Source organism: Globicephala melas, chromosome 11 (assembly GCF_963455315.2).
Source record: "Globicephala melas chromosome 11, mGloMel1.2, whole genome shotgun sequence".
Classification (NCBI taxonomy): Eukaryota; Metazoa; Chordata; class Mammalia; order Artiodactyla; family Delphinidae; genus Globicephala; species Globicephala melas.
In genome coordinates, this window is record NC_083324.2 from 51,015,453 (window position 1) to 51,043,317 (window position 27,865).

The following is a 27,865-nucleotide window of genomic DNA, read 5'->3' on the forward strand; positions in this document are numbered from 1 at the left end:
TATGAAATTTTGTGTATGAGTGTGTCTATTGGTGCACTTTCAGTTAATTTTTTAAATAGCTTTATTGATATAATTCACATATTGTACAGTTCACTCATTTGAAGTGTACAGCCCATTTTTTGGTAGTATATTTGTAGGTATGCATGACAGTCAGCACAGTCAATTTTAGAACATTTTCATCACCTCAAAAAGAACCCTGATGGCATTTTTCACAGAACTAGAACAAAAAATTTCACAATTTGTATGGAAACACAAAAGACCCCGAATAGCCAAAGCAATCTTGAGAAAAAACAGTGGAGCTGGAGGAAGCAGGCTCCCGGACTTCAGACGGTATTACAAAGCCACAGTAATCAAGACAGTATGGTACTGGCACAAAAACAGAACTATAGATGGATGGAACAGGATAGAAAGCCCAGAGATAAACCCACACACATATGGTCACCTTATCTTTGATAAAGGAGGCAAGAATATACAATGGAGAAAAGACAGCCTCTTCAGTAAGTGGTGCTGGGAAAACTGGACAGCTACATGTAAAAGAATGAAATTAGAACATCTCCTAACACCATACACAGAAATAAACTCAAAATGGATTAAAGACCTAAATGTAAGGCCAGACTCTATAAAACTCTTAGAGGAAAATATAGGCAGAACACTCTATGACATGCGTCACATCAGGATCCTTTTTGACCCACCTCCTATAGAAATGGAAATAAAAACAAAAATAAACAAATGGGACCTAATGAAACTTAAAAGCTTTTGCACAGCAAAGGAAACCATAAACAGGACAAAAAGACAACCCTCTGAATGGGAGAAAATATTTGCAAATGAAGCAACTGACAAAGGATTAATTTCCAAAATATACAAGCAGCTCATGCAGCTCAATATCAAAAGGCAAACAACCCAATCCAAAAATGGACAGAAGACCTAAATAGACATTTCTCCAAAGAAGATATACAGATTGCCAAAAAACACATGAAAAGATGCTCAACATCATTAATCATTAGAGAAAGGCAAATCAAAACTACAATGAGTTATCACCTCACACCAGTCATAATGGCCATCATAAAAATTCTACAAACAAATGCTGGAGAGGGTGTGGAGAAAAGGGAACCCTCTTGCACTGTTGGTGGGAAAGTAAATTGATACAGCCACTGTGGAGAACAGTATGGAGGTTCCTTAAAAAACTAAAAATAGAACTACCATACGACCCAGCAATCCCACTGTTGGGCATATACCCTGAGAAAACCGTAATTCAAAAAGAGTCATGTACCACAATGTTCATTGCAGCTCTATTTACAATAGCCAGGACATGGAAGCAACCTAAGTGTCCATCAACAGATGAATGGATAAAGAAGATGTGGCACATATATACAGTGGAATATTAGTCAGCCATAAAAGGAAAGGAAATTGAGTTATTTGTAGTGAGGTGGATGGACCTAGAGTCTGTCATACAGAGTGAAGTAAGTCAGAAAGAGAAAAACAAATACCGTATGCTAACACATATATATGGAATCTAAAAAACAAACAAAAAAATGGTCATGAAGAACCTAGGGGCAAGACAGGAATAAAGACACAGACCTACTAGAGAATGGACTTGAGGATACCGGGAGGGGGAAGGGTAAGATGGGACAAAGTGAGAGTGGCATGGACATATATACACTACCAAATGTAAAATAGATAGCTAGTGGGAAGCAGCCGCATAGCACAGGGAGATCAGCTCGGTACTTTGTGACCACCTAGAGGAGTGGGAGGGAGGGAGACGCAAGAGGGAAGAGATGGGGATATATGTATATGTGTAACTGATTTACTTTGTTATAAAGCAGAAATTAACACACCATTGTAAAGCAGTTATACTCCAATAAAGACGTTTAAAAAAAAATTGGTTCTGAAGAACCTAGAGGCAGGACAGGAATAAAGACGCAGACGTGGAGAATGGACTTGAGGACCCGGGGAGGGGGAAGGGTAAGCTGGGACGAAGTGAGAGAGTGGCATGGACATATATACACTACCAAATGTTAAATAGATAGCTAGTGGGAAGCAGCACAGGGAGATTGGCTTGGTGCTTTGTGACCACCTAGATGGGTGGGATAGGGAGGGTGGGAGGGAGACACAAGAGAGAGGAGATTTGGGAATATATATATATGTATAGCTGATTCACTTTGTTATAAAGCAGAAACTAACACACTATTGTAAAGCAGTTATACGCCAATAAAGATGTTTAAAGAGAAAAAAAGAACCTAGTAGCTTTAGCTGTTACCTTCCTATCCCCCACATACGCTGGTCCTAAGTACCGCTAATCTACTTTCTATCTATGGATTTGCTTATTCTGGACATTCTTATAAATTGAATCACAGAACATGTAGCCATTTGTATCTGGCTTTTTCACTTATAATGTTTTAAGGTTTATCCATGTTGTAGATGTGTCAGTCATTACTATTTATAGCCAAATCATATTTGATTGAATGCATATACCACATTTTGTTTATTCATTCATCAGTTGATGGACATTTGGGCTTTTCCACCTTCGGGCTGTAATGAATGATGCGTAATGAACATTGGCATGCAAGCATCTGTTTGCGTCCTGCTTTAATTCCTTTGGGTATATACCTAGGAGTGGAATTATTGGGTCCTCAATGTTTCTGCGCCACCCCCCACACTTTAGGCCTTCTTTTTTCTCATGATTCATAGAGGGGTTTTCTTCTTCCCCAGTGGTAGACTGCCGTTGCTTCTTATTCTGTTCTTGCTGGCTGGTTTATGGGTAGTGGGGCTGGTCCAGCTGTTTTCCTGGTCCAGCTTCAGTCTTAGGAACCCTCTGTCCCTTAATCTTGGGGGCAAGGCTTTATCAGAAATCCTGCCCCTCCTCAGCTGAAACCTTTAATCATCGGAGCCCAGCATGGTTTTTTGCTTCTACCCTTGAAGTAGAAGCCTTTTTTTTTTTTCCTTTTCTCTTTACTTAATAGGTATGAGTTTTTACCTCTGTCTAGAGGGTAACAGCGTTGTCTTTCCCTCAGTAGCTTCAAACTGTCGTTTCTTGTAGGACAAGGAAACGGGAAAGGTTTGTGCTTTTCCTGCAGAGGCAGCTGCTCCCTTCCTACGAGACCTGTAACCACCAAGAGACTTTCTCTTATCTCCTGCCCTGTCCTCAGTCTTAATTATGAGTGTCCAGTGGAGGTTTGTGGAGAAAGAGCTGACAAGTGGTTGTGAACTCTCCTTGTGTCTGCAGCTAATAGGGATTCTGTATTTTCATGCTAACCCACACTCAACTATTAACAGTGAGTTGAATATAGCTGAATTCTTTTTACGCACTTGCATCTCAGCTTCATTTTCCATCTGTCCTCTGCCACATGTGACCTACTGCTTATGTCCCATTCTCCTTGGCACCTGTCTTTCCTAAAGATTTCAACCTAGATGATTTTTCTACAACCTTAGCTTTCTGATGAATTCAAGAATAGTTATGGTTTTGTAGATTATTTGGCTTTTTCTTGTTTATGGTGGGAGTGATGGTTTTTTTTCCAGTTTCTTCATGCCAGACAGAAGCTAGAATTCCTCTGTAATTAAATGTGCTGTTTTGTTTAACTGTTTCATTTAAGAAACATTTCAACATTACAGGAAAGTGACAGGTATAGTCAGTGAACTCCTGTGTACCCTTCACCTAATTTACCAGTTATTAATATTTTGCCAAATATGCTATATCACTATCTTCCTGCATTTGCACGTCATCATCATTATTATTATTATTGAACCATTTGAGAATAGGGTGCTAAGCTTACCCTCATGACTGTTCACCCTGAATATTTCAATCTCCTTATTTTTTAAAAAACTTGGTAATATATGAAGATCTTATGTCAGCAGTTACATACTGATATTAAAATATGCATCAGTGGGCTTCCCTGGTGGCGCAGTGGTTGAGAGTCCGCCTGCCGATGCAGGGGACACGGGATCGTGCCCCGGTCCGGGAAGATCCCACATGCCGCGGAGCGGCTGGGCCCGTGGGCCATGGCTGCTGAGCCTGCGCGTCCGGAGCCTGTGCTCCGCAACGGGAGAGGCCACAACAGTGAGAGGCCCGTGTACGGCAAAAAATAAAAAATAAAATAAAATATGCATCAATAATTTGTATTCATTAAAATTTCTTTCAATCTGTAGGTGTCATTAATGGGACTGGAAATTTTAAGTGCCTTCGTGGACAGATTATCAACACGATTTAAGTCCTATGTAGCAATGGGTAAGTTAACTTTATTTAAAAATTATTGTAGGGTTTGACATACTTTTTTCTCATAATTTTTAACAGAATTAGTTCTTTGTAAATGCGAAAATGTAATTTTATACAACCCAGAGATCTGCCACTTAGCATTTTAATTTGCCGAACATAAAAGATTTTAAGCCTATTTAAATAAATATGTTCCTTTTAAGACAAAAACAAACAAAGGCAAAAAACTTACCGAATATACTGCTAATAGATTTTTACTTTGTATTTTCAAATTTTTAACTTATCTTTTACTTTTTTGTAACATATTAATAATTTATAATATAATTCGCAGCACCACTTTTCACTTATCTATGGTGAAGGACCAATTTTTTCATTGCTAGTCTACTGCAGACCAATATTTTGTAAAATACAATACAAATAAATTACAGCAAAATGAAATGAAAAAAATACAAGGCTCAGTTTTTTATTGGTAGATTCAACAAATGTATAATTTACTTTGGTCAGATTGTTTCCAAACCTTGTTTTAGAAAAACTTACAATTTCTTTACCACAAGTAGTTTGTAGACTGGTCCTGGGCTGCTGGCTGTACTTTGAGCAGCACTTACTTACAGTGTGTTTGCAGTCCAGAACGATGTGCTAGTATAAAGCTCTTTGTATAGTAGTTAGATTGCAAAGTTGGCTTTGACTTATCTTTTAAACCTAAGTGACCTTTGTGTGCCTTTTGGAGTGCTTCAGTGAGTGGATTTGGTCCTATTATATAGAAATATATTTAAGGGTAACCTCAGATGTTTGTGATTTCTTTTATGGATTAAGTTAATGCCTCATAATGTATCATCACCCTTATTTTCAAATTATCTTTGGTCAGCTTCATGTTCGGTATGCCACGAAATTCTGCCAATTTCTTCTTTTATTTTTATTGTCTATCCTTTCAGCAGAAGCATCTTAGTGACTTTCTCTATCTCTGTTATTTCCTTTTTAATCAATACCTGGTTCCAATTCAATCTTTGTATGAATATCTTCTGAAAAGATGATTTTTAAGCTGTCAGTCTCCTGCTTAAAATCCTATGATAGATGTTAAAAACTGTGCTTTGCAAACATGTGTTACTTGCTTATGTATTCTCTTAATGTATTTTGAATCATTGTTAGTAAAAATTCATATTTGTAGCTTGTCTTGAAAAATTGGCCAGTGTGGCAACCCTGCTCTTCCATTTCCACGTGTAAATAAAGGGAGAAGCTCTGTCGTAGCTTCCTTTTTGTCTGGGTCATGAGCTTTCCAATCCATAAGTCCCTCCCATCTCCTCTTGTTTCCTCATAACTGAGAATTTCAGTTATAATACACAGAGGTTGGAATACTGCAGTTCTTAGGTCTGGTTCATTTTTGGCATTTCTGGTACCTCCCTGACTGTAGGCACCTCTGTTTGTCACCCCTGCCCTGTAGTAGCTCCCTGTTATTAGTTGTTACAGACAATATTTTAGACTTGAGAGTAATTCTAGGTATCACGTATCTCACTTATTTTTCAGACACAAGGAGGACCAGGTGGGGTTTGATATACCTACTGACTGCTCATATTGAGGCAGTAGGAGTATTAGGACTAGAACCCTAGTTTGCTGCCTCCCAGGACTGTCCTGTTTTCAAACCTTATTTGTTTTTCTGTCCTTGGTGTTTCAGTTCTCTCAGCGTGTATGGCTCTTCTCCACCTCAGCAGCCTTATTTATTTGTGATTGTCAGTAAATACTCTCCACTGTTGTTAATCAAAAACTTGCTCACTCTTGTTAGTTCTGGCTTAGCTTGTTTATGCCTCTGCTGTGCTGTTATTTCTTTCTGAAATCCTCTCTTCTTCTCCATGGTCCTTCCTTTCTGGGGTTTTTTTGGATTTTTTTTTTTTTTTTTTTTTTTTTATGGCTGTGTTGTGTCTTCTTTGCTGTGTGCAGGCTTTCTCTAGTTGTGGCAAGTGGAGGCTACTCTTCGTTGCGGTGCACTGGCTTCTCATTGCGGTGGCTTCTCTTGTTGCAGAACACAGGCTCTAGGCGCGCGGGCTCAGTAGTTGTGGCTCGTGGGCTCTAGAGCGTAGGCTCAGTAGTTGTGGTGCATGGGTTTAGTTGCTCCGCAGCATGTGGGATCTTCCCAAACCAGGCCTTGAACCCATGTCCCCTGCATTAGCAGGCGGATTCTCAACCACTGCACCACCAGGGAAGCCCCCTTCCTTTCTGTTTTAACGATTTACTTCTGATTTCAGTATCTGGGAGGTTTGCAGGTTAATCTTACCAAATACTGAATTTGTTTTTTACTTCATGATTCTTATACCTGTAAATATTAATAAATTGCATTAAGTTGTTTTTGTTGGTTAGTGTTTTCTGTATGTTTCCCACATATCTACATATTCTCATATGTATAACTTTATGTTTTAATCTCCTAACTCTTTCTGGTTATCTGTGTGCATTTACTGTTAGTATTGTTTTCATTTTGAACCCTAAGTGTTCATTATTTTTCTTAGTGAAACCTGAACTTGTTACTACTTGAGAGTCAGTGTGATATAATAGGAAAATTTCATCCCAGTTTTGCTACCATTTATTGAATGCCCACTTTTTATCCATTTACTGGGCTTCTCTACTTTACATATATGAAAGATTATCCTCAAATAATTATTTCTAATTTGTATGACAGCTCTACAAGAGAGGCTACAGTATATCTGTGTGCTCTTAAAGAGATATAGTACTAGACTAAGAATCCCAGAGTTAGCTTTCTTGTTTTACTCCATCATAGATCTTAGCCAAACCATTTTAGGAGCCTTTCCGTAAAAGGAGGGAATTGAATTAAGTTATGTGCTGAAGGGTTTTTTGATAATGTAACCTTAGATATATATAACTTGATGTGGTGATATTGTTTTCCTTTTGGTACACTTAGGTTATTAACTATCATTACAGATATTTTTTATCTTTTTACATTAAAAGTGAAGTTTTAGGAAAATTGAGGTTCATGTTCAGTTTTAGACAAAGTACCAAAAAAAGTATGGACTCTATTAATGTAATTCTTTAATATATTTAAATTTTCTCTTGTGACTACATGTACTGTGGAAAAATTTAATGTTCAAACCAAAAAAAAAAAATACAATTTACATTTAACACTGATCACCAACCAAGTTTTTTTTTTTTTTTTTTTGCCGTACCATGCAGCTTGAGGGATCTTAGTTCCCTGACCAGGGATTAAACCTGCGCCCTAGGCAGTGAAAGCATAGAGTCCTAACCACTGGACCACCAACCCTGGTTTTATGATTCCCCCAAGCCTGGTTTTATGACAACAGTAAAGGATTTCATATTTTACAAATCTTAAACAGATAGTTTTAGTCCAAAATGGTTTTGTAGAAAGGGTATTAGAACAGTCAGGATGCCTGGTCATCAGCTTTGCATCTTGTACAATGGTTTGCATCTTGTACAATGCTAAGAGAATAAAATATGCTAACACCTATGCTTCAGATTTCTTCCGTGTTTTCACTGTCCAAATTCCAGTCTATGATAGATGTATTTGTTTGTTTAACAAGTTCTTTTTGAGAGTTTACAGAGTGAAAAGCTCTGTTTTGTATTCCCAATAATTATTGATTGCATGTTCATTATCTACAGATCTTTAAGGAATAGTGCTAACACTTCTGAATGGTTGTTATGGGCTTGGCCACAGGTGCTTTTTACCAGTTTTACTTATTCTCTCACTAGCTATGTGAGGTATAGACCTGAATCCCTCCTTATTTTACAGACAAAGAAACTTTGAAGTTAAGAGAAGTTTACTATCTTGCATAATTAAATAACCAGTAGAGCTAGAAATAAATCTTGTTCTGTTTGACTCCAAGAGTTTATATGTTAAAAAGGAAAAAAATTATGAATTTTTTTGTTTAATTTAATAGCTGTAAATCTTAAGTTTATGTAGTATGAGGTTTTTTGTTTTAGTTGTTTATGTTTTACAAATTTTAGTTTTTAAATTGAAGTGAGCCCCGTTTGGGCCAAAAAAAATTTTTTTTTTTTTTTTGGCTGTGCCGCACGGCATGCAGGATCTGAGTTCCCCAACCATGAATTGAACCCGTGCCCCCTGCAGTGGAAGCACGGAGTCTTAACCACTGGACCACCAGAGAAGTCCCTTTATTTTGTTTTGGAGTTAAACTCTACCTCTCAGGAATGAAGTGTCTGTTTTTTTTTCATTATTGTTATGTGGTTGTTAATACACACACACACACACACACACACACAAAACACCTCAGTCACAAATAAATGGAAGTAGTTATAACTGTGTAGATTACTTAAATCCTGATTTCACTATTTGCTACTTGTGTGACCTTGGTCAAAGTATTTAATTGCTCTGGGCCTTCTCTATCAAACGGGCCTACTCTGTTTCATAGGATTGTTATGAGGATTAAGTGAGATAATTCAGTGCTTAGTACATAATAATATCTAACATTTACTAGTGTTTAGTATTGTCTTCTGTCTGTCAGAAGCTATCAGAATGAGTCCCACAATAGCCAATCCTGTAGATATAGGTGAATTTCTCTAGTGTTAACAATGCATCTAAGCAAAATGAGGATTTATATTGTTTCAACTGACAGATACTTCAGTTGCCTCATGATTAGGCTTATGATTTTTATGACAAGGACTTTGTTTTCTTACACAATCATTTCCTTGATTAAGCTTAGATTTTTGGATGATCTTTCCATTTTGTATGGTTGGCTTCTCGCTTGAATCATTTTCTTCCAGAAGGATGTGTTCCTTCTTTCCTTAAATGTTGTTGATTATTATATCAGTTCTGGTTGTTATGTTATAGACAATGTTAACATTGCAGCATACATTTGCATTACATTACATACACATTTAATTATATGTGTCTATAAATAAACTAGAGACACATTGAATGCTTACCCAGTGTCCTTCACTCTCTGAGTTGTTTACGTATATTTCAGTAATCTTCTGAGGTGAGTACTGCTGCACATATTTATGGGTTGAGGAGATAAAGACAAAAAGATTAAATAGTTTGGTCACACACCTAGTAATACTACACTGAGTGGTAGTGGTAATTTAAGGGATTACAAAAAGATAATTTTGACTATGAGATGTTTTTGCCCTATGGGCTGACTTTAGAAACTATAACCTCAGTTCTAGCCCCCCTCCCGTTTCCTTCCCCCCACACCTAACAGATGTGATTTCTTTGTGGAGCTTTGTTGATTTATAGTTACAGCAACCTGTTTCATGAAAACTCTCTAAGAATGGACTCTAACCTGCCTTTCCTGCCTCCTTTCATGGAATAGTGTCAAAGTCTTGGACATAATAGAGAAAGACCTCAGTCCCATGGACCCGTGCTTTGTTTTTGTCATTTGAGTAATATGTTGTACATATAGAATAATACGTATCAAGCATGTACAATTTAAAGAATAACTATAAAACCAACACCTGCCTGTGCCCAGGTCAGAGAACTAGAGCTCTGCCTGTTCCTTATATGCTCCCTCTGCATTTCCTGATGACACCTCCCACCCTCTACCAGAGATGACTGCTGTCATGACCTTTGGGATAATCACTCCCTTGTTGGTCTGTAGAGCTTAACTGTCTATATGTATCTCTAAACAGAATAATATTAAATTTTGCCTGTTTTTTGAACATTATTATTATAAGTGGGTGTCATACTGTATGTATTCTTTTGAAACTTGCTTCTCATTTATTTTTGATTGTACTCATGAGTAAAGAACTTGAAACAGTTTGCTTACCTCATAACTTTTCATTTATGGAAATAATTGATGTTTGTAATTTTGTAAAATACAGTTTATAATGGAGATGAATTATAAATATTTATTCTTTTCCCCCTTAATTTCTCTAGTTATTGTAGCTTTAATAGACAGAATGGGAGATGCCAAAGACAAGGTTCGAGATGAAGCTCAGACTCTGATACTGAAGTTAATGGATCAAGTAGCACCACCTATGGTAGGCCTACATTTTAGAATTCAGATTTTGCTAATTAATGATTAAATAACAGTAAAGATAGATGGTAATCACTGCAAGTCAGTAAAACCCCAGGGACATAAAAGCTAAAATTTTAAACAGTAAATTATTGCTAATGCTTTAAAGAAGTTGAAATTTAAGATAAAGTGTCAATATTTAACTTTTTGATTTTTTGCTTTCCTTTTTCTTACTTTTCTTTTAATGCTTTTTCAAAAAGCTAACTCATAGATTTAAGTGATTTGACAATGTACTGATTATACTATTTGTTAGGATTTTCTGGTTTTTGCTACCTACCAATAATACAATGTTCAGTGAGAAAGCTTATTTTGAGAACTACTGAATGTTATATGAATTTCGGCAACTCTTACTGAAACAAGGAGAAAATTTCTTATTTTAACAGATGGTTACTAATTATATAAGGCATATATTAGATGACGGTGACCTGTGTTTTATGAATATGGTAGAAAAAAATTGCCCTTACGGATGTATTTTGAAAGAGGAGTAACAATAAATTGACACGTAAACAAAGATTTAAAGAGTAGCTCATGCCGGGGGCTTCCCTGGTGGCGCAGTGGTTGAGAATCCGCCTGCCAAGGCAGGGGACACGGGTTCGAGCCTTGGTCCAGGAAGATCCCACATGCCGCGAAACACCTAAGCCCATGCGCCACAACTACTGAGCCCATGTGCCACAACTACTGAAGCCCGCATGCCTAGAGCCCGTGCTCTGCAACAAGAGAAACCACCCGCAGTGAGAAGCCTGTGCACCACAACAAAGAGTAGCCCCTGCTCGCCACAACTAGAGAAAGCCCTTGTGCAGCAATGAAGACCCAATGAAGCCAAAAATAAATAAATTTATTAAAAAAAATAAAAGAGTAGCTCATGTTAAGTGGGAAAAAAACCAGAATTTACAAAATGTAGTGATACTAATTGTTATCATTTAAAATACAGTTTAAGAATTGTATTACATATGTTTTATAAAAAATCCAAATAGTAGTGAAAGTAAACTTCCTCAGAGTTTTTATACCATAGAGTATAAAGATATATATATAATCCTTATAATTTGATGGGTATCCTTTGACACTTGCTTAGCAGTTCAAATTTTAACTTGTTTTTGACATGCTGTTATTATGAGTGCTGTAAAGAGCATCCTTGTACATGTGTCTTTGGACATAAATGTAATTATAGAACAGAGTTACAGAGACAGTGTTGCTGGATCAGGTTATTCACATTTAAGACTTTTTTGGTAAACTTCCAAGTTACCCTCCACAAAGTTTGGCAGAGGGAAATAATATTAGTAGAACTGAATATAGAGTCCAGGGAGAATAGAGTTCAGGAGTAGGGATTTGTGTGTATGTGTGAGAGTATGTGTGTATGTGTGTATGTACACATTAATTTAGTAAATGGTAAGGGTGGTGTTTCTTAAATGTGGAGAAAGGATTGATTGGGACAATTGGCTATACGTTTAGAAAAACAAAGTTGAATTCCTTCTTATAACAAACCCATATAATTGTTTTAGATTGTTTGTATAGGTTTATCTATGCTTTTTCAAAAAAAAAAAGATTATAGTGGGTAGCAATAGAATGATTATGTTTCTGTATTTGGATCCAGTGTTAAAAGGAAAAAACCCCTGAATTATAAAATGCTGAAAAAGCCTGTTCCATGTGACAGTCTGTACTAGTTGCTAGGCAACATTGGACCTTTTAAATGCTTACAATACTACTAGGCTTATAATGGTAACATTTTTATTGAAGGTTTCTAAAGTTTAGAAGAAATTATATGTCCTTGGAAATTTTAAGGTTTTTAAATGTTGGACACAGTTTTTCTGAGAATAATTGAAATCTAAAGTGAAAGATATAAAATAAAAATTGAAAATGTGATTAAGATATTTAAAAATGGGTGAGAGGGCTTCCCTGGTGGCGCAGTGGTTGAAAGTCCGCCTGCCGATGCAGGGGACACGGGTTCGTGCCCCGGTCCGGGAAGATCCCACATGCCGTGGAGCGGCTGGGCCCGTGAGCCATGGCCGCTGAGCCTGTGCGTCCGGAACCTGTGCTCTGCAACGGGAGAGGCCACAACAGTGAGAGGCCTGTGTACCGCCAAAAAAAAAAAAAAAAAAGGGTGAGAGCAGCATCAGTGCAAATTTGACTTAGAAAAACTTGTAGAGAAATCTGTGGGAAAATTTAGCTACCAATAAGGTTGGTAGTAAAGTTGGGAATAGATAAAAGATTATAACATGAGTAATTTAATTTTTTGTTATACATGTTTACTTTTCTTTCAAATAGTACATTTGGGAACAGTTGGCTTCTGGTTTTAAGCACAAGAATTTTCGATCTCGAGAAGGCGTGTGTCTGTGTCTTATTGAAACATTAAACATGTAAGTTTTATGATTACTGGAGTATATTTTTCATTTTTCTAAAAAAGAAAAAGCAAAATCTGTTTCACAAAGCTCAAGGAAAGCTATGGAAATAACAAATTTTAAATAGTTATTAATTTATCTCTGGCACCAGAGTTTTTCTATTTGATAGCTTTATCTGTTAATTTTTTTTGTATGTATGTTGTTATCTTTCATGTTGTTAATTTAAAATTATTAGTCATTGATAAGAAGAGTTTCTTTTTTTCTCTTTAGTATGTTAATAGTTGCCAACCAAGTAGATGGTCATATAACAAATACGCTGATACAACTTAGGATCTACCTCTGTTCTGGACCCAGTTTGGAATTTTTTTAAACTCAGTGGTATTTCAACAATTGTAGCCATTTTCCCCAGCCCGCTTTTGCCAATTGGCCCTAGGTTTTCTAGAGCAGTGCAGGTGGTTACCAAAGTCATAGACTGAATAAGACTCCCCCAGGTAACCAGACAGTGAAGCTGACAGCAGTGTGCAGAGCTCTGACAGCATAAATGCCACAGAGCTCAGAACTCCAGCCTGAAGAAATTGTAAACTAGGGCTTTTGTTCTCTTTCTGGATGATTTTTTCAAGTTCTCTGCAACAAGATAGGTAATATATAGTAGCTTTCAACTTTTTTGTAGTGTTACTTCCTTTTCTCTAACTATACCTTCATTTTATTTTCTTTTACTCCTCTATGGTCCTTTCTGCCATCTAGAGCTTGTAAGTGCATTCAGCCTGCACAACTTTCATTGTTTTTGGCTGTCTTGTCATTTGCTTTCAACCAATGACCTCATCAAAATATTAATAAGCATAAATAAAGATCTTTTAATTTACTTATTGTACTGGAATGCAAATTTGTTTGAGACCCAGAGTCTAAAAAACCAGTATTTTAATGCAAAAGCTCAAATTTTCTAAGTGATTGATAGGTTGCTAGGTTTAAGAGTGCCATTGGTTGAACATTTTGCTCTGTTGGATCATGTGTTGACAGTTTTCATTGTCAGTCATGATTATTCAATTTTACATATCTCACATTGTTCAGAATTAGGTTTTGCTTGTGTCTCATATCCTTCATGTTTTAATGATGTGTGCCCGTGCTCTCCACCGTATTTGTCTTATCGAGACAGTAAAAGTATAAGGATATTTTGTTTACTGTTTGATTAAAACCAAATTCTCTTTATTTTTTTTTTCAAATTATATTTAGTTTTGGGGCTCAGCCACTAGTCCTCAGCAAGTTGGTACCACATTTGTGTATCCTATTTGGAGATTCCAACAGTCAGGTAAAATTTTATCTACATTTAAGCACTGACTAATTTTTTAGCCACCTCTTGTTTTCTAATGCTCTTGTTCCATTTTTAAAAAGAAGAGAGAGGGTGGAGGGGGGTGGTAAAATCAAGATTGCACTTCATTTTTTTCTTTTAAAGTCTACCACATTTAGTTTTTAAGAATACATTATATTCACAAACGTAGCTTAAGTTTGTTAGCTGTTTGGCTAGTATTAAGGATAGATGGGACTTAAAGGATAGTTCTTGAGTTTGGAAGATTGAGTAACAAAGAACCTGAATTTCCTTCTCTAGTCCTCCTATAAGCTAGTTGTGAGGGCAGATTGTCAGCTTCCTTTTCATTCCTGCATAACAACTTTTGCAACAGTTATAACCCTGTTTGTGCCAGTGGTATATCACTTGTTGGAAATTTCATTCCCTGAGCTTCAAATACTATAGGCATAAACAAGGGTGTGTTCTGGATCTTGTCCTTTGTGGTGGAGTTGAATCTTGGCTGTAACCCTTTTGGCACAGCTTGGGCATTTGGAATGACCCTGGATATTTCCTTGCTTTTAGGCCCTAGCTGCGCCTCTAGAGGTTTGTAGAGAGTTCTACTGTCTCTTCATTTGCCCTTCGACAGTGAGCTATGCAAAGGAACTAAAAGCTGTCTTCCACATTCCCGTCTTTAGGCCACATTTATTTTTTCTTTTAATTGTGGTAAAATATTCACAATATAAAATACACCATTTCAGCCTTTCTTAAGTGTACAGTTCATTGGCAGTAAGTACACTGACATTGTTGTGCAGCCGTCACCACCACCCATCTCCAGAACTTTTTCATCTTCCCAAGCTGAAGCTGTCTACCCATTAAACAATAACTCCTCATTTCCCCCAGTCCTTCAGCTCTTGGTGGCCACGTTTTACTTTCTCTCCAAATGAATTTGACTACTCATAAACGTGGAACCATACAATATTTGTCCTTTTGTATCTGGCATATTTCACTTAGCATAATGTCTTCACAGTTCATCCATGTTGTAGCATGTGTCAGAATTTCCTTCCATTCCTGTTTAAGGCTGAATAATATACCATTGTATGTATATACCACATCTTGTTTATCCATTCATCCATGGATAGACATTTGGGTTGTTTCCACCTTTTGGCTATTGTGAATAATGATGCTGTGAACATTGGTGTATAATTATCTGTTTGCGTTCAGGCCACATTCTTGAAAGGCAGTTTTATTCTACGAAAATATGTTAACCACGATAATGATTTGTAGTCATATAGTTATTATCAGTTCTTTATACAATATTATTACAAATAGAAGATTTTTTAAAAGCCACATTTATTTGCATGTTTCTTAGATTTCTGTAAAACTTTTACAAGGTTTCTTGCCAGGTCATCTTGGTTTTTGTTAATGACCTGCCATAATCTCCCAGGGGTTTAGAGACATTAAAACCAACTTTGAGCTTCAAGTTGGTCTGTGAATTTAATGTTACCTTGAGGTGAAGTATTTTATTGTGTCATGTAAGTTTTTAAAGTTCTGAATTATTTGGCAGGTTAGAGATGCTGCAATATTGGCTGTGGTGGAGATTTATAGACATGTGGGAGAGAAAGTGAGAGTGGACCTTTATAAGAGAGGAATTCCCCTTGCTAGGTAAGTCTTGCTAAATTTATAATTTTGCCAATGGTTTTAAAGGTTTTAATTTCATGTGCTTATTTAAAATAGGTTCAATTTTCTGGAATGCTTTAATATTCAAAAGATATAAAAGGACATATAGGTTATTACTGTTTAAAAAATTCTTAAGATTCTATACTGTTCTAGACAGGATAGTATAATGAACCTCATGTACCTATTATCCATCTTCAATAACTAACTTGTGGACAGTTTTGTTTGTTACACCCTTACCTACTTACTCTTGTCCTGTATTATTTTCAAGCAAATCCAACTCATAACATTTCATCTGTAATTATTCAATATATTTTTTATTTTATTTTTTAATTTTTTTTCACTGAAGTATTAGTTGATTTACAGTGTTTCAGGTTTACAGCAAAGTGATTTAGTTTATATGCATATATATACATATATATAATCTTTTTCAGATTCTGTGCCATTATAGGTTATTACAAGATATTGAATATAATTCCCTGTGCTATACAGTAGGTCCTTTTTGTTATTCAACGTATTTCTAAAGGGAAAAAAATTTTTTTTTCCAATCACAACCACAATGCAATCATCACACCTTACATTTTTTTGCAAATAATTCTGTAATATCAAATATCCAGTTAGGGTTCAAATTTTCATAAATGTCATAATGTTTTATAAATGTTGTATATATATGTTTTAACAGTTTGTTTGAATCAGTATACAAATAAAGTCCAACAATTAGTTGTTATGTATTACAAGGCTGTTTAAATCTTTGTGTACCTCCAAGTACTTTTTTCCTTGTGTTTTATTTGTTGAATAAGTTGGGTAGTTTACCCTGAAAAGTTTCCCATATCCTGGATATTACTAATTCTTTTCCTGTGGTGTGGTTTAATGTGTTCTTCTGTCTTTATTGGTAGTTGGATTGGTAAATTGGTAGTTGGATCTATAGGCTTGATCAGATTTTCGGTGGGGGGTGGCAGGAGGAGCAAGACTACTTCATAGGTGGTGGTGTGTTCTGTTTACATAAGTCTCATCGGATCTTGCTGCCTCTCTTACCATGTAGATTATTTCCAGTATGAATTATTTTTTAGGTAATAAGTTCGTCTAAAAAATATGCATTTTGTTTACTTATTTATTCATTTGCTTTCTACTTCCAGGGTTAACAAAAATTTTATTTGAATACTGTATCATTTTATGAAAGAAATGGTATTAACATATTGACATATTTTGTGTGAGTGTATGTATATATGTTACATTATATATTTTTAAATTTATATTGAGATTATGTTTTTTTTAAGTATTTAGAATTTTTATTCAATTTTGACATTCATACAGAATAGTGCATAAATTGTAAGTATGCAGCTCTGTAAGTTATCACAAAGTGAATACACACATGTATCTCCCACACAGGTGAAGAAGTAGAACATTACAACATTCCAGAATCCTCCCCAAATCTTTCTTAATCCTTGTCTTTTCTGTCCTTCCCAGAAGTAACCATAATCCTGACTCTATCACCATACGTTAGTTTTGCCTCTGTTTGAATTTTATATAAATGGAATCATATAGTGTATACTTTTTGTGTCTTTCTTCTTTCAGTTAACATTATCTCTTTAAGATTCATTTGGGTTGTTGGATCCAGCTATAGTTGTTCATTTTCATTGCCTTATAGTTCTCCTTTGTATGAGTAGGTCATACTTTATGAATCCATACTGTTGACGGACTTCTGAGTTGTTTTCATTTTGTAGTATTTATGAATTAATGTTGTTAGAAACATTCTTATGCATGTCTTTTGGTATACTTATGTATTTGTTCTCTTGGAATATATTTGAATGGAAGTGCTGGGCCATAGGGTATGTTTACCTTTAGTTGATATTCACAGACAGTTTTCCAGAGTGGCTGGAATATTGGATGATTTCATTTATATGAAATGGCCAGATATGGCAAATCTATAGAAAAGAAGTTAGATTAATGGTTGTGTAGGACTGAGGAAATTGGGAGGAATGGGGAGTGACTGCTAATGGGTACAGGGTTGTTTTTTGGGATGATGATGACATTCTGAAATTGATTGTGTATATCTCTGGCTTTATATTAAAAACCATTGAATTCTGCACTTTAAAGGGGTGAATTATATGGTATGAGTTTTATCTCAATAATTGGCTGTTATAAAGAAAGATAAGTTCTGAGATACCTAATTACCTCTTTCATATTGTACTTGCGATTTATTATTATGACTCTAAACTTAAATATGTACTTTGGATAGAGTTGCTTTTCCAATTTTATCCTAGTGCTTTACTGTTCTCTATCCTTATCCTGAATCAGAACCTTCCAGAACTTTACAGGCCTCTATTGTTTGGCCTCCTGAGTTGTGTTTTGGATATTCCAGCCTCTGTTGTATTTGCCTTCTGTTGAATTTCCTAAATTCTTTTTCTTCCTGAATTACTTAAAAGATCCCAGTCTCTTCTTTCTACTCTTACATTGTTCCTTTCCTCCTTTTCCATCAGATTATATGTGTAATGACCCTCCATTATGAATAAGCTTGTTTTTCTAAATAGCTGTATTATTATTTTATAATAGCTTTTTATTTCTTTTTCCTTTCTTTCTCCCTGTTACTGTTATATTTGCCTGATCTTTCAGTTGACCCCTCTTGCCATTAAAGCTGCCTGTATCTACATTCCTTGCTGTATATTTTATCTGTCCCACCTCAATTCCTTACCAACCCTCTTTTCTCTCAGAGCTTCCAGCCCTGAGTTTCCTACTCCCTTTTTGCTACTGAATAGCTGAGTGTTAATTTCATGCTTCGTAACATCTTGTTCTGCCTTTTTTCCCAGAGAGCTTTCCTAAATCCTCTCCTTTCTGTTTCTGGGCTGTCTGGTCTTCATTCTGAAGTCCCATCTTCCAATTCCAGTTTTCCCTCCCCTGTCTCATCTTGTCCATCTAGTCTCTGGGCAGCCTGTCTAGTGTCTGCTCAATTCTCTGGAAGGTAACTACTTTGTAGGATGAAGGGACCTGTGTCTTTTGACTGCAGTGCTTTCAGATGTGTGAATATTTGTTGAATTTAATGGGGGTAAGAGCTGAAGTTAAGGTTTAGAAATCCCATTATAATGAATTCCTAGAAGGTTTTCAACTAAAAAAAATTTTTTTAGACCAAACAGTATTTTCAACCTCAATTTACAAGTAAAAAATGACAGGATGTGGACCAAGGCTTAACTAAGGTTTTAGAAGTGAAATCATGACAGAACCATTGATGTCAGAAAAACATTTGGCAATTAAAGACTTAACCCAAATCTCTAAGTCATAATTTAAGAATCATAGTGGGACTTACCTGGTGGCACAGTGGTTAAGGATCCGCCTGCCACTGCAGGGGACACAGGTTCGAGCCCTGGTCCAGGAGGATCCCACATGCCACGGAGCAATTAATCCCATGTGCCACAACTACTGAGCCTGCGCTCTAGAGCCCACGTGCCACAACTGCTGAAGCCCGCGTGCCTAGAGCCCATGCTCCACAACAAGAGAAGCCACTGCAGTGAGAAGCCTGTGCACCGCAACGAAGAGTAGCCCCAGCTCGCCGCACCTAGAGAAAGCCCGCGTGCAGCAACAAAGACCTAATGCAGCCATAAATAAATAAATAAATTTAAGAAAAAGGAATAAATCATAGCATGATATAATATTGGAAAGTAAAAATTAGTGCTGTCAGCATGATCCCATGATCATGGTCTGAAAAAAATTTATATATAAATATAAAACATCGGAAAGCATGCAGTTAAATAAGTTCTCTGGATTGTGGGATTGTGGTTTTTTTCTTTGTTCCTATTTATATTTCCTAATTTTCTTCTATAATGAGTATACATTGCTTTTGTAATAAGAAACACTTTTTTTAAAGAAGGATAGAAGTGTATTATTCTGAATATAAAATCAGAAGTGCTAATAGAATTGCTGTTGAATTAAAATAGGTTAACAGGAAAAACATCAGATTATCAGTCATATCAGCATCACTTTAATTTCTGACATATTTTATTGTTTTTATGTTTGCCTTAAGTTTCCTTAGCATGATTTTTATGTAATTTTTAAAAATGTCTTGGTTACTGAGTATATTCATTATAAGGTTGGAACTAAAGTATTGGGTTGGCCAAAAAGTGCCTTCGGTTTTTAAGTAAAAATAAAAGACACATTTTTCATTTTCACCAAGAACTTTATTGAACAGCGTACTCACCCTTTTGTTCCACTATCTTCTGCCATTTTTCAGGCAACTTCATAATTCCATCTTGCCAAAACTTTTTATCTTTTTGAGCAAAGAACTGTTCCAGGTGCCTTTTACAGTCTTCCAGGGAGTGGAAATTTTTTCCATTAAGAGAATTTTGTAAAGACCTAAATAAATGGAAATCCAAAGGTGCAATGTCTGGTGAATACAGCAGATGAATCAGAACTTCCCAGCCAAGCTGTAACAGTTTCTGCCTAGTCGTCAAAGAAACATGTGGTCTTGTGTTATCCTGATGGAAGATCATGCGTTTTCTTTTGTCACTTTTCGTTGAGTGCTGCTTTCAGTTGGCCTAATTGGGAGCAGTACTTGTTGGAATTAATCGTTTGGTTTTCTGGAAGGAGCTCATAATAGAAGACTCCCTTCCAGTCCCATCATATACACAGCATCACCTTCTTTGGATGAAGACCGGCCTTTGGTGTGGTTGGTGGTGGTTCATTTTACTTGTCCACGATCTCTTCCATTCCACATTATTGTACAGTATCCACTTGCCATCATCCATCACAATTGTTTTAAAAATGGAACGTTTTCATTACGTTTAAGTAGAGAATCGCATGCAGAAATACGGTCAAGAAGGTTTTTTTCGCTTAACTCATGTGAAACGCAGACATCAAAGTGATTAACATAATCAAACTGGTGCAAATGAATTTCAGTGCTTAATTTGGATATTTTCAGTATGTCGGCTATCTCCTGTGTTGAGAACAATGTTGATTGGTCTCAATTAATGTGTCAGTTTGATCGCTGTCAACCTCAACTGGTCTGCCTGACTATGGAGCATAGTTCAGCAAGAAATCTCCCACATGAAACTTCACAAACCACTTTTGACACGTTCGATCAGTCACAGCACCTTCTCCATACACTGCCCAAACCTTTTTTTTGCATTTCAGCTGCGTTTTTACCTTACTTGAAATAATAAAGCATAATATGCCGAAAATGTTGCTTTTTTTTTTTGCGGTACGCGGGCCTCTCACTGCTGTGGCCTCTCCCGTTGTGGAGCCCAGGCTCCGGACGAGCAGGCCCAGTGGACATGGCTCACGGGCCTAGCCGCCCGGTGGCATGTGGGATCCTCCCAGACCAGGGCACAAACCCGCGTTCCCTGCATTGGCAGGCGGACTCCCAGCCACTGTGCCACCAGGGAAGCCCCTTGATGTCTTTTTTTAAATGCATGCTGGTACGACAGCTGTCACATACAGTCTAACAAAATTGTTTCAAATGAAGTTAAAGATAACTAAGTGCTACTAGAGCCATCGTATGGAAAATACCGAATGAACCTTTTGGCCAACCCAATATTTTTGATGGGTTTGGGGAAATAATTTTATGATGAAAATATGAAACTGCTTTGTGTGAAAGTTATCTTTTTTTAAAAATTGAGGTATAGTTGATGGTACAATATTATATAAGTTTTGGGGGTACAACATAGTGATTCACGATTTTTAAAGGTTATATTCCATTTATGGTCATTATAAAATATTGGCTATATTCCCTGTGTTGTACTGTCTTCTTGTAGCTTATTTATTTTATACATCGTAAACCCCTACCCTTGAAGGTTACCTTTTCACAAATATACCTGCGAGTGTGTAGAGTGCTACCTGTATTTGACTGCTTTGCTCTACTGAAGAGATGCATTTTGTGTCTGCTTTCAGTGAGTTAATTGTAAAAGAGAGTTGTATAGAGCTAACTGAATCCTTGGAATTGTTTTTTCTCAGGGAGATGGTGAAGGAAATTGTTTCTAATTAAAACTGTATGTAAAACAAACAAAATTTATTCTTTATTCACAGATTAGAAATGATACTTGGCAAATTTGATGAAGTGCAAAATTCAGGTGGTGTGATTTTGAGTGCCTGCAAAGGTAAGAATAATTAAATTATTCCAGTTCTCAAACATTTCTAAGATTATTTAGCAAAGTTTTAGACACTAAAATATGTCTTCTAGTCAACTATTATATCACTGATTCAGCAGATTTGACTTTGTGGCTTAAAACTTGTTTAGGATAACAAAGTCTTTACATCCTGCTGATCATTACCTATCCTCTGATTCTTTTGGAGTAAGTGAAAATTTAATAATGGGTTAATTGTGTAAAATGATACTACTCTTTTGCCTTATATTTGGTAGCTTCTGAGTTGAAGATATGATGACCCTCTTGCCTTCTATGTTCTGTGCACAAAATGTGTTTTTTACTCCCAGAGTAATTGTGTTTTTTAAAAATTAATTAATTATTATTATTATTTTTTTTGCGGTACGTGGGCCTCTCACTGTTGTGGCCTCTCCCGTTGCGGAGCACAGGCTCAGCGGCCATGGCTCACGGGCCCAGCCGCTCTGTGGCATGTGGGATCTCCCCGGACCGGGGCATGAACCCATGTCCCCTGCATCGGCAGGCGGACTCTCAACCACTGCGCCACCAGGGAAGCCCAATTTATTTTTTTAATTGAAGTATAGTTGATTTACAGTGTTGCGTTAATTTTTGCTGTATAGCACAGTGACTCAGTATATATATATGCTTTTTTTTTTTTTGGCTGCATTGGGTCTTTGTTGCTGCGCATGGGCTTTCTCTAATTGCCTTGAGCGGGGACTGCTCTTCACTGTGGTTCACGGGCTTCTTATTGCGGTGGCTTCTCTTGTTGCGGAGCACAGGCTCTAGGCGCGCGGGCTTCAGTAGTTGTGGCACGTGAGCTCAGTTGTGGCTCGCGGGCTCTAGAGCACAGGCTCAGTAGTTGTGCACGGGCTTAGTTGCTCCGCGGAATGTGGGATCTTCCCGGACCAGGGCTCAAACCCGTGTCCCCTGCATTGGCAGGCAGATTCTTAACCACTGAACTACCAGGGAAGTCCTCTACATTCTTTCTTATTTTCTTTTCCATGATGGTTTATCCCAGGGTATTGAATATAGTTCCCTGTGCTATACAGTAGGACCTTGTTGTTTATTCATTCTATGTGTAATAGTTTTCATCTACTAACCCCAAATTCCCAATCCATCCCTTCCCCACCTCCCCTCCCCCTTTGTAACCACAAGTCTGTTCTCTCTGTCTGTGAGTCTGTTTCTGTTTCATAGATAGGTTCATTTGTGCCATATTTTAGATTCCATTTATAAGTGATATCATGTGTTTGTCTTTCTCTTTCTGACTTCACTTAGTATGATAATCTTAGTTGCATCCATGTTGCTGCAAATGGCATTATTTTGTTCTTTTTTATGGCTGAGTAGTATTCCATTGTATATATGTACCACATCTTCTTTATCCATTCACCTGTCAATGAACATTTAGGTTGTTTTCATTGTAGACTTTTTAATGATGGCCGTTCTGACTGTTGCGAGGTGGTACCTCATTGTAGTTTTGATTTGCATTTATTTAATAATTAGTGATGCTGAGCATCTTTTCATGTGCCTCTTGGCCATCTGTATTGTGTGTCTTCTTTAGAGAAATATCTGTTTAGGTCTTCTGCCCATTTTTCGATTGTTTTTTTTTGTTTTTGTTGAGTTATATGAACTGTTTGTATATTTTGGAAATTAAGCCCTTGTTGGTTGCATCGTTTGCAATTATTTTTTCCCGTTCCATATGTTGTCTTTTTCTCTGTGTGTGTGTGTGTTTTTTTTTTTAGTGGTTTCCTTTGCTGTGCCAAAGCTTGTAAGCTTGATTAGGTCCCATTTGTTTATTTTTGTTTTTATTTCTATTGCCTTGGGAGACTGCTAAGAAAACAATGGTACGGTTTATGTCAGAGAATGTTTTGCCTATGATCCCAGAGTAGTTGTTTTAGTTAGATGCTTTTAGTAGAAATTGTAGGGTTGATTACTCTGTTACACCTATGTGTAGAGTATCAGTGATCATACTAGTGAAGAGACACAGCCATAGGAACTTCACCAGTGTAATAATTTTTGGCTTCTTAATTAGAATGAGATCAAATTGGAACTCAAGGAGGTTTGGAGTTGGTATCTGGCATTTATTTGATTTTGTGGTTGCTCTTCTTTTTGTAAGGTTGCTAAATTGTGTTTGGTCTTATTGGGTAGCATTTACCTTCAGTCCTTAAATATTAATTAACCATACATGTGAAGAATATATTCTATTTCCAAAGATAGTATAGGTGGTTTTTCTACCTGGGAAAGTAGGTTCATATTAAAGATAGTATGCTTAGCTTAGTAATGTGCATGATGTTGGAGAAAAAATTTGGTGTATGAGTTGTTATAGTCAAATAATAAGAAAGCTAGTTACTAATATAATTTGGTTCTCTTTTGCTGGATAAACCAAGACCAAGCCTTGTTGTATTGCAGGAAGGCAGATGGAGTGAGAGAATTTAGTGTTAAAAAGATTGTGTCTACCTTAATCTAAACTTAGTTACAGAAGCATAAATTAACTTCAGCACTACCAGTCCTCACCCTGATTGCCAGCTGTTTCTCACTCCTCTTCTCTAAATAGAAGGTGTTTTAAGTACCTTGTCCTTATTTTTCCAGCCATTACCACTGTCCATTTCCATAGAAACCAGAAACAGCAAGAAGATGGAGAATTGTTGAAATTCCTTGAATTAAGATTGTGTGTTTTCATATCATTTACACTACATACTCATTTATGTATTCCAGACTCTGTAGTTACAGCCCTATGAAGAAAAGTATAATGCGTACTGTAAATTTAAGATATTTATTATTTGGATATGGTTTATTTTGAAAGTATTGTCCTTGTATTTTGTGAGGTTATTTCTGTTACCTTCAAAATAGAAGATTTTTTTGTTTCCTATTCTTTTAGCTCCCATTTCTTTTTCTTTTCATTATCTCTCCACAAACAGGGATGTTTAGGGTTAGTATCTGGCATTTATTTCTCTTGGAGAGAGTTTTCAGAAACCTTTCTGTTTTGGAGATTATAATCTGAATATTGCAAGTATAGTCAAATGTGAACGTTAAAGTCTATACTACTTATTGGTGTGTAAAAATTGGTCATGATGATTTTGATGACAGTATTAAGCTGTCATTGAAAAATACTTTAATGGCTCTGTTAATAAGGGATGAGACTAGAAGAGGAAAGCCCATTTATCATGTTGGTAGGTCCCAGGGCCCAAGCCTCTTTTTCCCCTTGTCTTTATTCTCTTTCAGTGATTTAATCCAGACCAAAAGCTTCGAATGATAACTATTTGCTGATGACTCCTAAATATGTAGTTCTAGCCCTCATTTATCTCTCTGTGCTCTAGATCTGGGAGCCTGTGGCCTCGATGACATTTCCATTTGGATGTCTAAGAGACATCTCAGGCTTAACAGGTCCAAAAGTTAAAGCCTGTTGTCTCTTCCTTTCCCTCAAAACTGTTCTTCCCCCAGTTTACCCATTTCAGTCAGCGGCACAACCATCAGCTCAGGCTAGGAAATTTCCTGATTAGAATTAGTTAGCATTGATCTCCCATTCTAACTAGTCATTTTTGCCTCTGAAATTCTAATATATGCCAAATTTGCTTATTTTTTTCCATCTCCACTGCTAAAACCCTACTCTAAGTCTCCTTTAGCTTTTTTTTTTTTTTTCTTTCCTTTTTTTTGCGGTACGCGGGCCTCTCACTGTTGTGGCCTCTCCCGTTGCGGAGCACAGTCTCCGGACGCGCAGACTCAGCGGCCATGGCCCACGGGCCCAGCCGCTCCGCGGCATGTGGGATCTTCCCGGACCGGGCACGAACCCGTGTCCCCTGCATTGGCAGGCGGACTCTCAACCACTGCGCCACCAGGGCAGCCCTCCTTTAGCTTTTACCTGCATCACTGCAATAGATTTCTGTTTTATGTTTGACCCCTGGAATCTATTTTCTTCCCAGAAGTGAGAGTGGTCTTCTTAAAATATAGACGGATTATGTCACAACAGTGAAGAAGACAGTTAAAGTTTTTGCCTCGAGGAGCCTACATTCTAGTGAGAGAGATAGATCATAAACAAGTAAACAAATGGATATCCAGAGTGATTACAGTTGGTAATGAAAGAAATACAACTACTCTTTGTTTAATGAATTTAATGAAATTAACTTAAATTATTCCTTAAAATCCTTGCTGCTAAGTGAAAAGCCATTAAATGAAAAAGTTATTTCTTAATTTTTCCTAACTAACATTATGTTATGTTTCATCCCAACCCAAGATGCTTGAATAATTTTCACAGGTAGAAAAATATATCAATTGAGCACTGAAAACAAATTTTTATAACTAGCAATTTGAAGGCAAATAAATAGTTTATACCTAAAATAATGTAATGAAGGTTTATTCAACTCCTTTTTTATTTCTGCACAATTTTTCCCCACATAATTTTCAGTCCCTGTTAGCTCATTGTTATTGTGCACTCAAACTAAAACTTGAAAATAAAGTTATAGACCAGGAAAACATCTAGGACAAAATAAAGGCTCATCATGGAAACTTGTGGAAATAGTTCATGCACACAACAGATTGAAGAGCTATTAAAGATACCACCTCTTTTCTCTCTCACTTGGTGTACATATGCAAAGCAAATTATTGTGAGTTCACCCAAACATGGCATTCTATTCGGATTTGTTTCATCTGATATTCTGTGACTAGAAACTATTATGGTAAGTAAAAATTTTTAATGTGTCTTTGCCTGAAACCATAATAATAAAATATCACACTTCTTATAATATATTCGTTGAGGGTGTTTGGGGATGAAAAAATCATTTTACTAAATACAGACAAAAACAGACAAACAAAAACCCAGAGGATTTGTTGTAAAGGTGGTATAACTTTTTAAGAGCCACTGCAGTTAAAAGTTATCATCTACACAGTCATTAAGTGAAGTAAATAGGGTATGGAGATGTGAAGTAACTCAGTGATGCCACTTTAGATAGAATAGTGGGGCAAGCGTCTCTCAGAGTTGACATATTTGAATTGAGACTTGATAAAGGAAAATGAGCTATTCATTGGATACATGGTAGGAAAAATGCTTTGGGTAGAGAAAATGTGACCATAAAGGCCGAGAGGTGGAAAAGGTCTTAGTGTATTTGAAGAAAGGAAGGAAGGCCAGGGCTGACTGGAGCCTAGTGAGGCTAGGGCTCTGTTGGAAGGGAGACTGTGTATGAGAAAAATTGGAAAAGTAAGCAGGGACCATTATATGAGGGTCTTGTAGGCCTTGGGAAAAGTTTGGTAGACTTCTGGGAGTAGGAAGGGTTTTAGGCTGGAGAGGCATGTGGTAAGTGAGAGTGACATGGCCCAACACTATCTTACATACCTTTATTGTTTGGAAAAATTGTCTGTTTCTTTATTTCGTCTTCCTTCTGCCTCTTCTCCCCTTATACATGTCTTGATACATAACTTTACATCTCATGCTTTTGTCTCTGATTTCTTTCATTATTGCCATATCTACGCTTTTAAGTTTTGATTGAACTCTTTGACTTGATTTTCTAGAGCATTAGTTCAGCACACTCAAGAACACAAAGTAAATTCTATTATCAGAGATTTGAGCATGTCGTTTAATTTGGGAATAGTGAGAAATGCATGGCATTTTTTTTTTTTTTTTTGTCGAGGGTTTTTCAAGCCTGACTTTAATTCTTGTATTACAGAGTAAGTAAGGCAGAATCCTTAAGTGCAGTGGAATTAGCTCTGCTATTAGAAGGAAACTGGATTTAAAATTAATCAAATCATGGCTGAAAGAAGGCAACACCAGCCCTGTAGGAAGGAAAAGACTGAAAGTTGCAGGCCCCCCTGTGATTATGGCAGGGTCTGGTGTTTTCTAGACAGGCTCCTATGCTAACTGAGATACAAGCACAGACGTGTTGGTGGCTGTGACTGCAAGTCTTTTTCTTTTTCACTGAAAAAACTATGTGTAATTCTGATTTGTCAAGTGTGTATAGGACCTAATGCAGTCTTGGCATGTAATCATTGTAAAATATTTCCCAGCTTCTCTCTTTGAAAACAGTTGCTAGGAAAAGCATTGTTTTAGGAGGCTGGCAATAAACTAAACCACAGAAATTAGGCTTTGAAATTACCTTGATATTTGGCAAAAGAGGTAATGAGGTAACTTGCAGTCTAGTTTATAACATACCCTTTGGTGAAAAGCAAAGTAGCCTTTTTCTTAGGTTGATTTAAAAATGTATCTGTTTGTGACCATGAGCTCCAGGGCCTTCTTGGAGCTTGACAATGTGCTGATGGTTGTGCAGCTTGGATGGAGGGTGCTCGGTGTCCCTGCAGCTGCGCACTGG

General features: G+C 36.8%; 1 protein-coding gene across 11 annotated transcripts in view; it reads left to right on the plus strand.

The window, feature by feature from the left end:
* CLASP2 (cytoplasmic linker associated protein 2) overlaps nucleotides 1–27,865 on the plus strand; it is a 183,856-nt gene that overhangs the window by 10,357 nt on the left and 145,634 nt on the right. For all 11 annotated transcript variants that reach the window (XM_060307485.1, XM_060307486.1, XM_060307489.1 and 8 more), the window contains exons 2-7: nucleotides 4,144–4,222; nucleotides 10,056–10,159; nucleotides 12,457–12,548; nucleotides 13,761–13,836; nucleotides 15,377–15,474; nucleotides 21,499–21,569. In XM_060307485.1, the coding sequence (XP_060163468.1) occupies nucleotides 4,144–4,222; nucleotides 10,056–10,159; nucleotides 12,457–12,548; nucleotides 13,761–13,836; nucleotides 15,377–15,474; nucleotides 21,499–21,569 (520 nt within the window). The remainder of the gene's footprint in view (nucleotides 1–4,143; nucleotides 4,223–10,055; nucleotides 10,160–12,456; nucleotides 12,549–13,760; nucleotides 13,837–15,376; nucleotides 15,475–21,498; nucleotides 21,570–27,865) is intronic.